This window comes from Uloborus diversus, chromosome 4 (genome assembly GCF_026930045.1).
Source record: "Uloborus diversus isolate 005 chromosome 4, Udiv.v.3.1, whole genome shotgun sequence".
Lineage (NCBI taxonomy): Eukaryota > Metazoa > Arthropoda > Arachnida > Araneae > Uloboridae > Uloborus > Uloborus diversus.
The window spans coordinates 188822907-188837212 of NC_072734.1; the positions used below are offsets into that span (position 1 = coordinate 188822907).

Here is a 14306-nt window from a genome sequence, read left to right on the forward strand (position 1 = left end):
ATTTTTTTTCCTTTATGCGTCTGTAGGGGGAGGGGGTGACACCACAATTTACCGTCCCGGGTGTCACCCATGCTAGATACGCCACTGTTAAATCACATGAACTATTTTGATCACCGATGCTACAGTATACTCAATCAGGAAAGGTCTTATGCAATAGCTGAATTAGCAACCAATAGTAAACAACGTATATCAAGCACAACTTTTATTTCACCTTAGCCTTTCCATTAGAAAAAAGAGGGCAGACCATTGTATTGTCGTCCTCAGCAAACTAATCCGCGTTGACGCTAGACAGGGGTGCCCACAGGGGGGATTATGGCACAAGTTGCGCCATCAAAATTTTTGGGGGGGGATTTTCTATTTTTTTTTAAATTGACTTATTTTTAATTAAAATAATTTATTTTATTTTATTCTATTTATATTTTATTTCAATTGTTTATTTAGTTTGTGTGTGTGTATTTCATTGGCGTAGCACAGAACTTTTCTAATAAAATAATAATAACAATTATAAATAAATAAACAAATAAAAAATAATAAAAAAATAAATGAAATAAAATAAGAGAACTGACAAAAAGGGGAGGGGGGGGAGACGGTTGAGAATTTGTTTTTGGGAGGGGGGATTTGCACCATTGACTTTGGGGGAGGGGGAGCACCCCTGACGCTTCAACGTAATTATATTATTTTTCGTATTTATCTCAGGTTTTGGATAATGAGTTGCCAGATTATCCTTCAGAGGGCGTGGACGGATCTCTTGTGGAAGTGCAAGCCAGGATGAAATACAAATCTCTGGACTCATCTATGATTCCTCGACCAGAAGCGAGAAAAGTGTCAAAGTCGGAGATGAACAAGCATAAAAAAAGACGACGTCGGAGAAGAAGGAAAGACAGGCGCTTGCCATACGCCTGGGGCAAAGGTAAAGAAGTTATAACTGCTCAAGTAGCTAAATAATTATTTAGCAAACGAGCTGATGTGTGCATCACGTGACTTCCTTTTACGCCAATTTAATGATAATAGTTATGCCTGGGAGTAAGCAAAGACACACTTTAAATATTTTTGCCCCAAGTTTGTTGCGAACTGAAGCAAAAAAAGTTTTATACAGATTAATTTTCCCAATATTGGACATTTTAATGTGATTCAATGGTTAACTCTCTAAATATCACCAGTAGTGGCCAAATTAAAACCAAATTAAAAAAACAAAAGAAAAAAAATCAAATTTGTCGCTATGTTGGCGAAAAAACTTGGCGACCAAAAGCTTGGCGATATGTCGCCAAATTATAACGCCACTTGAGTTTGCATTGATGTTAACAATGATTTCCCACCAAAAAGGTGTAAAAGACCCCCTTAGGAACATCCAAACGCAACCAAAAAGAGAGGTGCACAACTAGGCCCCACTAGGAGTCTACGTACCGAATTTCAACTTTCTAGGATATACCGTTTTTGAGTTATGCGAGATACATACGCGCATACGCACATACATACGTACATACAGACGTCACGAGAAAACTCGTTGTAATTGATTCGGGGATCGTCAAAATGGATATTTCGAGTGTCTATACGTTCTTAGGCATATATCCACGTGTGGTCGGGTTGAAAAAAAACTTAACATTCATTCGGGGGCGAGCAAAATGGAAATTAAGGCCGATTTTTGGGTCAAAATATTTTCGCGAATACAATACTTCCTTTACTTCGTAAAAGGAAGTAAAAAGTGATAACATTTTTTAAAATAGTTATTACAAAGCTATAATTTTCTATACGAATAATTATTCATGATTTTATTTACATAATTTACTTTAATACATTTTTAAACTTTTTGAACATTTTTTAAAGTTATATAAGAACAAAAAAGATCTATCCAGTACAAAATTCTAGAGTTCATTGTGATGACAATGGGCCTTATAACGCAACGTGTACGGGTTCCTAAACTAAGGTGGATGTGCTAAATAAGGCCTTGTAGACCAAAAAGGCCAACCTCCACTTTTCTGCGTAGGATAGCAAAAATTCGCTAGATTGCGATGACGCATAAGGCACACATCAAAAGATAATTATCTTTGTCGTAAGAAATGTGCACAAGAGCAATATATTAAATACAACAGTCAAAAGTTGAAATAATTGTGTTTATTCGTACATGCACTGGCTTCTTAATAGGTTAACAAAGAAAACGTGAGGTGCTTATATCAATTTCTTTTTAATTTAAGTTTTGTATTCTTTAAAAAATAACTGCACTTTCAAGTCATTTATTACGTTTTTACACATGCACGTAATCATAACCACCATTTCAAAAAATTCCAGAATACTTATTCAAAACAAATTATAGCAAAAAAATAAAATAAAAAAATAAAATAAAAGTAAATAAATAAATAAAATAAAATAAAACCAGGAAATTTTAGAAGCCGTACTATGGCACATAGGGCAAACATCAAAAAATAATCATCTAATGTCGTAAGAAACGATCACAGATGTCATATTGGATACAATAGTTTAATATTTAAAAAATTGTGTTTATTCGTATATGCACTCGTTTCTACGTTTAAAAAAAACTGATTACTTAAAAAAGAGTACAAAGAAACCGTTTGGTGCTTATATCAATTTGTTTCCATTTTGAATTTTGTTATTCTTAAAAAACTAGTTTTTTTTTTTTTTTTTTTTTTTTTTTTTTAAAGTCAGTTATTATGTATTTTGTACTTACATATACACCTAATCAGGACTGTCATTTCAAAACTTTCCTGGATACATACTCAAAGCATATTGCAGCAAAAAACATATTGTAGCAAAAAATAAATTATGAATAAACTAAAAATTAAATGCAAGCACAAATCTATATTCATATTGCATTTCTCAAAATAATGTTTTTTAAATACAGGTCCCCCCCCTTATCCCCTAAATAGCAGTCATGTACCTAATCCTGTAAAAGAAATATTAAACACACTATTAAAGCCTGTTTTACTTTCGCAGCATCAGAAACAACTTTAAATGCGTTGAAAATGATTAAGCACTTGAAGTTCTGTAGTATTATGAATCATCCTCCCCCATACATCTCTGTAAGTAAATTCTTGGTTTAGCTTTTCTGGATGTTTATTTTTCAACTGTTAAAAGAACATTTAAGAAATTTTCCCTTTACCGACATATCCGTTTTCCACCTCCGTAAAAGAATGAACCGGTTGCTTTAAAATGTTAAAGTGTGATCGACTATCGATTTAGCATCATTAAACGAACTTTAATGATCATTTAATGATCAGTTAAGAGATTTTTTCCTTCAAGAAAACGAATACTGAATGTTTAAAAGGATTTAAAAAGTCCCCCTGTCATACGAGAGGGAAATAATGAGATGACAGCCGAGTTAAGAAACCAGTTCTGTAAGTCCCATTTTTTACTTTCTTCTATATCTAATATATAGAAGAAAGTATTGGATTCGTGCAAATTTTCGAATTTCGAATTTTGACGGATTCGAACGTTTTGAGGTGTGCTGAGTCCATTTCGACCATTTTTGGAAAATGTCTGTCTGTCTGTGTGTGTGTATGTATGTGTGTGTGTGTGTGTGTGTGTGTGTGTATGTATGTGTGTCACGTCTGTGTGTGACCAGTTTTTTGTGGCCGCTCTACAACAAAAACTACCGCATGAAATCGAACGAAATTTAGTACACATATGTGCCCCTATGTGAACTTGTGCCCATTAGTTTTTGGCGCGAATTCCTCCAAGGGGGGTGGAGCAATGGGACGTTTTTCGAGTTACGCGTGCTTGCTATTCCTCAGGAAGTTACTGGCGGAATCAAACAAAATTTGGTCCATATGTTGGTATTAACAGGAACAGGTGCTGATTCAATTTTGGTGTCAATAACTCAAACGGGGGTTGAGCTATAGAACGTTTTTTGTCGTCAATTGTGACTGCTGTATCTCAAGAAATAATGAACGGAATGAAAGAAAAATTTATCGGCAAGTAGCCCTTAGTGGGTATAAGAACTGATTTTATTTTTGTGTCAACAGCTAAAAAGGAGGTAGCGCAATCACCCGTTCTTTTTTTCCATTTTGAGTGCCCTATCTCAAGAAGTAATGCTACGTTCTGGTTGAAATTTGGAATATATGTGAATCCATATGTAAACAGGCTTTGGTTCTATTTTGACGCCGATCGCTCCAAGAGGTGTTGATTTTTTTTTTTTTTTTGCGAATAAAAATATTTTTATTAATGCAACAATAAGAAAGATAAATCGTAATAGATTGTCGTCTGCGTATTTCTCGTGATTTTAATTGTATGGAAATGATCGGAAATACTATCCCAATGATTTAAAATTTTTAACTGTTGCCATCTTATGTTGTTAACAAATAAAATATTTGTAATTAATTCAAGCAAGGCTTTTAAAATAACTTTCAATTTTCGCTCTTTGCTTTGCTTTAGCAATAATTCAGACATTGGGATAGTCGTCAAGTTTTTGCATGTGTCATTTTGTTTTTGTTGGGAATATTGCTTCCTCGTCAAGCATGTGGAGGGATCAGAAAAAAAAAAAAAAAAGAAAGAAAAATATAGAAGAAAGTTTCGTGATGGCCACAACATACTAGTTAAATATCCTTTTGATTGAGATTTCTAAAGTAAAAAGTGATCAGAACATGTTTTAACTATTCGTTTCGTTATTTTATTTTTTTATTTTTTAACTTTGCAAGTGCCAAAGTGAACTTCGTAGCCAAGTGCGATGAAAAAGGGCATTGGATGACAATTGTTTTGTTAGATTAAATGTTCTTAAAAACACGCATTTCTATTAAAAATATTGCACACGATTGAACATCGTTACTGTAAATAGCAGAATGTTGAAAAAGAAAAGAAAAAGTATTTATAGGTCAGTCATTTCAAAATTTTCCAAATGGTTAAAGGGGCAAACGGTACATAAAGTATACTTCTACTAGCTGTGTCGCCCGGCTTTGCACGGTGCACCTCGAAAATAATAGTTATGTCTAGTAACGCGTGTTCAACAATCAGGCTTGACCAAAAAAAAAAAAAAGAAAGAAATCAGTAAAATTTTGCGGCAGATTGCGGAAAAATACCCAAAAAGTAAACATTTTAAAAACCCCCGATTGCAGGAAAAGCCTCAAAACATTTTTTTTGTTTTATTTTTGTTTATATTGGAGGGAAAAAATGGCAACAAATCTTTCATTTAACGATTTTCTTCACGCTACAAGCTACAAATTTCAATAAAATCATTGTTACGGAAAGTTGAGATGAAGCACTGAATAATAATTGGAATGGAGGAAAGTCTTCGAAAAATATGGATTTTATTTTGAAATCTAAGAGTCATAATTAATAGTTTTTAATTGTATCCGCTAATTATTATCGGAGGATTATGTTAAATAGCCAAACATGAAGACGGGAAGATTACGAATCCATCGATACCTGGTTCGATGGTCAGTTCACTGTCGTTCGGGAGAAGAAGCTTGAACATACATAGATACATAGATACGCTCAGTTTTTAATTATATAAGAGACTAGCTGTACCCGACGCGCGTTGCTACGCCAACAAAAAAATACATCATTATACTGATTTTCATGACAATCGGTTGAACGGGGCAGAAGTTGCTACTCTGCAGTGCCACCTGGTGGCGAGTGGCTTCAATGAGCATATTATGCACCTTCTCCGTGGAAAAATATATATATATATATATATCTATATATATATAGCAATTTTCATAATAATCGGTCCAGGTATCAAGTGAAGCCGTGACTATACTCAAATTTTGTACTCACGCAGTTTGCAAGATCAATCAGTCGCTAAAAATATCAAATAGAAAAATTTTCCAATCCCCCCCGTTGCATGAAAAGCCATAAAACAATAAAGAAAGAATTTATTTGTTCAAACTCAAGAAAAATGGCAACAGCTAACTTCTCATCAATGAGATCTTTCACGCGAATTAATTTCTGCAGCCGATCATTTTATTCATATTTGTCCAATGGATTGCGACTTAAATTGGAATAAAAAAGGAACTATCGATCGGATTTTTTTCGAACTGGTCTATAAACATTCCCAGTACCAAAAATAACAAACGGTGAAAGTTTCAGCCAAATCTGCCGGGTAGTTTTTGAGTTCATGGATGACATACAGACAAACATTCATTTTTATATATATAGATAGATAGTATAATTTAACATTTTTAATATTAAACAACAAAATACCTACAAACATTATATGTTAGGGGATACTGGGTACATTTGATTCCTTTTTTTTTTGTTGGAGCTCATAACTTTTGTGTGATTCAATGGAACTAAACGATCGTTCATTATTAGGGGAAGGTTGCCGTCAATGAACCACATAACATTTTTGACCTTTTTCAGGCAGTAGTTCAGACTCAAAATTTATTTTGACGATAGGAATAATTACTCAGTGTATTTCTTCCTTATGAAATTATTCACTTTTATATTAACTACTAGCTGCGTTGCCCAGCTTTACCCGGTCCACCTTGAAAATAAAAATTGTGTCAAGTGACGTATATTCAACAATCAGGCGTAAAAAATAAATTAAAAAAACATCATGATTTCTTTTCCAAACAATGACGACAATATTAAAATACTTTTAAGAAATTAAATCCAGAAAGATGGATTTAAAATGCGTAACCATGGAAACACAAAATAAAATAAGTTCAAGGAATTTAAATGCGAAAGAAAATGGTTCACAATTTGAATGGAATCGAGATTTCTTAAACTTGATTTAAAAAGGCTTGTTTTCCTTTCGAGATAAAAGCTTATTTTTTCGACCATAGGTCGAGTTAGATCTGGAGTAAAAAACGTCGCTTTTTCCAAAGGCGTCAAAAAGGAAGCTGTGGGAAAATTCCTTCACTTTTTATTGATTTGTTTAATAAAGAAAGAAGTGCCTAAATTTCTGCTAAGCCTAAAAAAATTCGAGCTAAAAACGCAAATAACTCCCGCCATAATAAAATCAGAGCATTGAAACAAATTGGGTAGAACGCGGAAAATTCTACCCTTTCTAACGATATGTAATATTACTATTTGCGAGTAATTTTTCACCCCCATATTCGGGAATTTATGTGAATATTGGAAGTAAATTGGAATAAAAAAGAACTATTCATGGAGTTGTTTTCGAACTGTTCTGCAAACCTTCTCAGGACTTAAAGGAACAAACTGTGGAAATTTCAGCGAAATCGGCCGGGTAGCTCTCGAGTTTTGCGAGTTCAAACACACAGACGCTTCTTGGGGACTTCATTTTATACTATGTAGAGATATTCAATAAAGAATAAAAAGTAAAAAGAAATATTTTAGCATGTGATCTATTCAGGGGAACCAGTTGATATGGGTGGACCATTGAGTTTCCATCGATGAACCACATTCTCCAATAAGAAAATGAAACAGTAAAATATAAATAGTTGTTACAGGAGATAAACAAACACTACAAATAATAGTAAGTTACTCAAAAAAGAAACGTGGTTTTTCAAAAATTGTTTTTAATCACAGGAGAAACATAGACGTTGCATGCCCTCAGTTATCCACTGGCTTTATTTCACTTATTTTGGTATTTTTCTCGAACAACAAACGTACTTGAAGCTGTATTGAAATTTACTTAAACAAATACTGAATCGACCAAACGAGTTTTCAAATTGAAAATATGATAACTGAGGGTAGTGCTGAGTTATCGTCCATTTTATGTTCAAGCATCCATGAAAAAAAGAGGGTTTTCGAGAAATCAAAGTCTCTTAAATAAAAAAAATAAAAGAGATAAAAACCTAAAAATTTGGACTTTTGATGAACTCGAAGGATACAATTGATGAGCGAAATTTCAAAGAAATGCAAAAAGGTGAGGGAAAAAACTTTGGATCACTTGACATGGAATGACCCGCACGCCACATTGCGATCATTTAAGAAATTAGCGAAAGCGGTAAAACATTTGTCCGTAAAAGGCAGGTGTCTCATTGGACAGGCTCCTGCGTTAGCCTCTTTTAGCAGCTATTAGTCATAAAGATTGCAGCGAATGCTTGTTCATTTGAAGTGCTAATAGTTTTTGTTTTCGGTATTTTTCAAGCACTAGCGTTGCCAATATTAATAATTCGGACAATTTAAATGCGAAATTTATCGCTGAGTTATTTATGACTATCGTATTTTATTTTTTTCTTGCTTACGAAATTCTGTGTTTAATTTTCCTTTCATTGTTAGGGTGGTGGAGGTCAAACAGCATGAAGGCAGGTCAAGACGAACAAGGAGACGCTGAAGAGGATGAAGAAGATGCCATTGAAGACGACCCGTTCATTTGCCAAAAACGGAAGATGGTTGTGAATTTTTCAGAAATTGGATGGGGTGATTGGATTATTTCACCAAAGACATTTGACGCCTCGTATTGTTCTGGCGTATGTGAGCATCCATTGAGAAAGGTATGTGCACCAGATATTGTACATATGAGGCAGTGAGAAGCAAAGGGATGTAAGAGATTAAAGTTTTTTTTCTAGTAAAAAATCGGCAGCAGTCCGCTTTGGGTTTACGTCATATCGTCATGACTACTCCCTCAAACCGTCTCCGCATAAAACTTCTGCAACCGGAGACGATTTGAGGGAGGGGTTATGACGTCAATCCGCAGTGGAATGGTACCGATTTTTTCCTGGTATACGACAATTCCACGAAAAACGGTAATTTTGTTCCGCACGTAACAACTCATATATTTCATATATTTCTTAAAAAATAATGATTTAAAAAGATAATGAACAAAATTTTGTTTAGGAAATCCCAAAGGTATCTGTATATTTTGAGCAAAAAAATTGATTACTTTTTAAAATTATTACTTTTTATGGATTACAGGAGCTGTCACGTCGGCGACAAAATGTCAGCTTTTTCGTGGAATATCGCCCTATACATATTTTTTTTCAACGGTTTTAATAATTAATTATTTTTCAACAAATGAGATATGTTCCATTGAAATTGCAACCGTAGCTTTCAAAAACTAATATTTGTTTCGTTGTTGCTGTATTATTAGAGCTAAAATACATGCTATTTCAAACAGCAAACTACAAGAGGTTGACATTAGATGTCCCACACATGATACTTGAAAATAAATCAAATTTTAAATTAAAAAAAAAATAGCAAAAATATAATTATGTCAGGAGTATCCTTGTATGAAATTTAAAGGTTAAAAAATGTGCTTACTTCTTAATCAAAACATTAATTTCTATAACAAAATGTTGATGAAATTATAGAGTCTGACTCTCTCGCAGGTGATGGTGGAATGTCTCTATAGGATCCTAAATTTAACAACTTTCAGTTGAATATTTTTCATTGTCGTATTCTCTAAAATGTATAGTTTAATCAAGTGGTGCCCAATTTTTCTTCTTTCCGAGGGCCTTATCTCATATTAAAAGGGCCAGAACTCATATAAAATTTTATAATTAATTAAAATTTTTCTTCATAACATGGGAAAATATGAAAAAGGAAAGAAAATAAAAATTCAACAATTGGGTTGTTTCCCATTTTTCACAAATATTTTTTACATGTCAAAAACATGGGGTAAGTAACTTTTTTCTTAATTTTGACTTATTTTTTGTCTTAAAAAAATAATCTTAAACGACAGTCAGCCATTGTTTTAATTTTCGCTGCTGACGTCACAAGTAAGCAAATCGCTAGGGTTACCTGAATAAAGTTTCAGGACACTGACAAACTTCACTAAATGAATATTTCATTTAACTAACAATTTTCGTTCCGCTAATAAATCCTCGCGATGAAAAAAATCATTCAAAGGCGATATTTTGCCAAAAAAGACAACCACGCGCTTGATTCAAGATGGCTTTCATCACTTGTGACGTCACACGATGAAACATTTTGATTTAAAAAGCAGACAGTTTAAAAAAATAACTAAGAATTAAATGTTGGGAAAAAATGTATTTTCCAGGTCCATGATTTTTTGCTTATTCTACATATTTCAGTGACTAAAAATAGTACTATTGACTGTATTTTTATCATCATTACTTGATACTTCTTTTATTAAATACGCCTGTTTTTCAAAAGCCTTGTTTCGGAATATTTAACTCCAAATTTTATTGTTGTCATTAATCGTCTTTACGATTTATAACATTATACAAAACAACGCACCACACGGATCAGTTTCGCAGGTCATACACTGTTTGAAAAAATACTGAAATTTTATGTTAAAAGTTACTGGCATTTATGTTGCCAGTAACTTTTACGGTAAATCCTAATTTACTGTAAAATTTTCCGGTAGAATAATCGAGAGTTAAAAAACGCAAAAAGCGATACAGCATGTTCGAACTCGGGACCTTCATATTGGCAGGCGGCTCTGCTGACCACCATGCGCTTTGCACTGCAAGCCACGTGATGTATCAGTCATTTATTTTTTTCGGTACAATTTACTGTAATTTTTTTCTGTACTGTAAACACTCCATTTCACAGTAATATTTACCGTAAAAGTTTCCTGATTTCTTAACGGTGTAGTTCGGGCACCATTGGTTTAAGGGGGTCCAAGACACAAAAATCGTCAATTTTTGCAATTTGTTTAGCATTTGAAAAAAAAAAATTTCTTTTCTGCTTAAAAGGACGTTGGAATCTTGTTTCTATCTTAATTAGAATGAAAGATATAATTATTTTTGCTTACCTACATTTGCTTAGTATTATATTTAACGTTAGAACTTTAAACGTGTTTTTCTCCATGATGCAATTTTCCCCTATTTTTTGCACTCAAACTCTTATAAGTCAAGAACTGATAAAGATAAAGTAATGAAATTTGGAATATATCTTTTTCAAGCAGTTTACTTTTGTTTTTATTCGGCGAATTTGAAAAAAAAAAAAAAAACAACGTTTTTGCAAAAAATAGGATTTTTTTTTTAAAAGTATCTTCGAATTTTTCGAAATTTTTCTTCATTTTTTTTAATTGAATAAATATTTTGGAAATCACCGAGTAAAAATTAAAGCTTAGATATTTGTGCATAATTTTTTGAAAAAAATTTGAAAACTGACCAAGAATATTTTGAGTTTTCGCAATTTAAAGCAACCCAATTTTTGTTTTAACAAATTAAATTTAAATGAAAATTTTTTTAAAAATTTTTATGTTATGATTTTGTTTATTAAATAGATATTGAATCAGTGCAAAAAATTTCAAAACTCTAAACTGTTTAATAAAAGTTTTTTTCAAAATGTGTCCCGAACCTCTTTAATCTATACAATTTTTTAAATTCAATCTTATGCAAACTGCCCAAATTTACCTGCTTTTTCTTCCTTTTTTCCAGAGTCTCCATCCCTCAAATCACGCCGTCTTTCAAAACCTGGTGATTTCTCTGGGATTGCAGAAAGACGTGCCGGGGCTCTGTTGTGTGCCACAGTCACTGTCGCCCGTCTCGCTCCTCTTTTACGACGACAATAGGAACATCGTCCTGAAAAGTTATCCAAACATGAGTGTTGAAAACTGTTCGTGTCGTTAAAGACTTGCTTCATTACGTGTACTTAAAACTTTTGTTGTAAATTGATTTTATTGAGAAAGAAAACACGTGATCTTCATCTTTTCGGTTCAAGAAGTCTCCAAGTGTCGCTACAATGCAAATTGCTTTCAAAAATTTGAATACTATTTTGGCAAGTTTTTCTCTTGCTTTTTTTTGCTTTTACTCTTATAAAGTACAGTGCTGGTAAAAAAAATTGCATCACCCTCGCGTTTTCACAACAATGGAAATATGTGAGAAGTTTTGGTCGACCGATGAGCGATGAATGTATGTGAAATTCTGCAAAACTGATGAAATAAACATTTAACAGCAGGAATCCGATGATTGTTTACGAAGATCGGGGCTGTTTTCGGGCCAAAGCAAACTGCCGGACCCATGCTCATTTTCCCATGTCTGAACCTGCGTGTGAGTTTGGAGGGAAAAAAATTACTTAACCCCATGTCAATTTAAGTCTAATGGCAGGATAAAGGTTTTAGAGTTGTTACTTACCAGTTTTGCCCTAGGGCACGGAGCAGAATCATCCTGGAAAATGACGTCTGGAACTGAAGTAGAGTGATCCCGGATAGTAGGAAGCAGTTTCACTTCCAAAATGCCTATATACACCTGAGCGTTTAGTGTTCCCTGCACGAAGTGAAGCCCACCAACTCCTTGACCAGAAATACATCCCCAAATCATCCGGGATACGGGATGCTTGACTGTGTGTTGAATGCAGTCGGGATGATGTTCCTCTCCTTTGCGGCGCGGGTGATGCAATTTTTTTTTTACCACCACTGTAGTTAATTATAAAAATTTCGCTTAAATTAAAATTGTTTCACTTTTTCAATAAAGTATATTATTTGGGGCGAATACTGCAACTAGATAACTGGAATTCATTTTTATCCATACTGCCTCCAGAAAAACGCAAGAAACTAATGTTTTTTCAAGATTGTTGGAGAATGAAGATGGAGAATGTAAGATTTAAATGTTGTTAAACTACCATTTATAAATTTTATTAAATTGTCTGCTTTCGAACAAAAATTATCAACAAAAGGGAATTATTCTATTTTGCCAATTGTTTCTTGTTACCTAGTTGTAGTACAAAGCCTACAACTTGACTCGTAAATTTATAAAATAGTTACGACAATATTCACGCGCAGTGTAAGTTATTTATAGCTTTAATTATCATTCATCATATCCATGTACAGAGTGTTTCAGCTAAATATTTCAAAAACTTCGATGACGGTTAGGGGACTCGATGGGGATTTGGAATCACATAGCATTGCAAATCCTTTCACAGAATTTCTGTTAAATGCTACAAATGTGAAAAAGTAAACTTCTTTAATGTTGCATGATTCTTTGGCGACAGCTGCTTTGCGTCGTTAGCTCAAGATTTTTCCCCCATTGAAATCTAGTAAATTATTGAAAAAAAAAAAATTGAATTTTGACCTCTTGAATTCAAATTATGTTTTTCGCAATCACGAGTCTTTGTGTGTGTGTAGGCGTGTGTGTTTATGTGTTTGTGTGGGGTATGTGTGTTTGTGTGTAGGGGGTATGTGTATTTGTGTATAGGCATGTGTGTTTGTGTCTGTGTGCAGGTATGAGTGTGTGGGTAGTTGTGTGTATGAGTGTTTGTGTGTGGGTGGGAATGTGTATGTGTGTAGGTATATGTGTTTGTGTATATGTGCAGGCATGAGTGTGTGGGTAGTTGTGTGTGTGTATGTGTAGGTGTCTGCATGTATGCGTGTGTGTGTATGTGTTTGTGTATGTGTGTAGGTATATGTATGTGTGTATGTGTTTGTATATGGACGCAACCTGGAGACGGCTTTCGCTATTGGAGCAGCATCGTGAGGAGCCTTTCGACGGTGATGCTGCAGAGGGTGCTGGTGGGAAAATAAAATCATAGGAACGCCAAAAACAGTCAAATGAAAGCAATAAGCAATCGTGATTGCTCAAAAAAAAAAAAAAGAGTTATGAAGCAATTTTGCATGTTTTTTTTTGCTTTAACAAAGTTGATTTTATCGTTTAAAATGAACGCAATCAAAGTATTTAGCGCCCAAGGGAATAACGTTTGTGTTTCCGAACATTCGCAGAACGCCCTCTGTCGCACGAAGGAGAAACTTGCAATGCTATGTGATTCCGAGTCATCAACGTTTTCCCTACCACTCATAGATGTTCTGTAACATTTATCTGAAATACTGTGCATATGAGTAATAAACGAAAAAAGTTTCCTATTATTTTTTTTTTGTGTGCTACGTTTGTATTTTTCTAATATGCTTTTTAAAACTGCGAGAGAATTGGTTTTGTTTATCAGCATTAAAATGTATCAAGAAAATTTCATCTTCTAATGTCCTCTAAGAAAATTATTAAAAATAAAAGTTCGTAAGAATTTAATAATGATGTTAAACAGCTGAATATCAAGTCTACTATCAAAACTTAATGTCTTGTTACTAACTCGTTCATATATTTTCATTCTGAAAAAGTATTCAGCTTAATGATCAGTATCAAACTGGCATAGAAATGCTATCAAATTTCAGCATAAATGTTTTCATTTCATGATTTTACTGAAATGTTCTAATTAGGAAAGAGTAAAGACATGTGTTTTCTTTCTAAATTAGTAGTGACGATGATTAAAGGTCTGAAATTTCATAGGCTGCTTGCTTTGCAAGAAATATTTTATGCTACAAATTATATGATTAGGTGTGGATATACGCTTATTTCTAGAAATTTCGATTGGTTTAAAGGTACGTTGTATGTATATATTTTAAAGAAAGAGAGCGATTGATATCTCACTGTATATATGCTTTGAAAATGAACAATTTCGTTTTGAGATTTACGCTGTTTATTTATACTGAAAATCTCTCAATTGGCAATTGAGAAAAGAAAAATTGGTTGACTTTTTGACCATTTGTA

General features: G+C 33.5%; 1 protein-coding gene across 1 annotated transcript in view; it reads left to right on the forward strand.

The window, feature by feature from the left end:
* Positions 1-11402, forward strand: part of LOC129221059 (bone morphogenetic protein 3-like) — a 47906-nt gene extending 36504 nt beyond the window's left edge. Inside the window, exons 4-6 of the mRNA XM_054855497.1 lie at positions 697-910; positions 8140-8354; positions 11211-11402. Coding sequence (XP_054711472.1) covers positions 697-910; positions 8140-8354; positions 11211-11402 — 621 coding nt within the window. The remainder of the gene's footprint in view (positions 1-696; positions 911-8139; positions 8355-11210) is intronic.
* The last annotated feature ends 2904 nt before the right edge of the window (positions 11403-14306 follow it).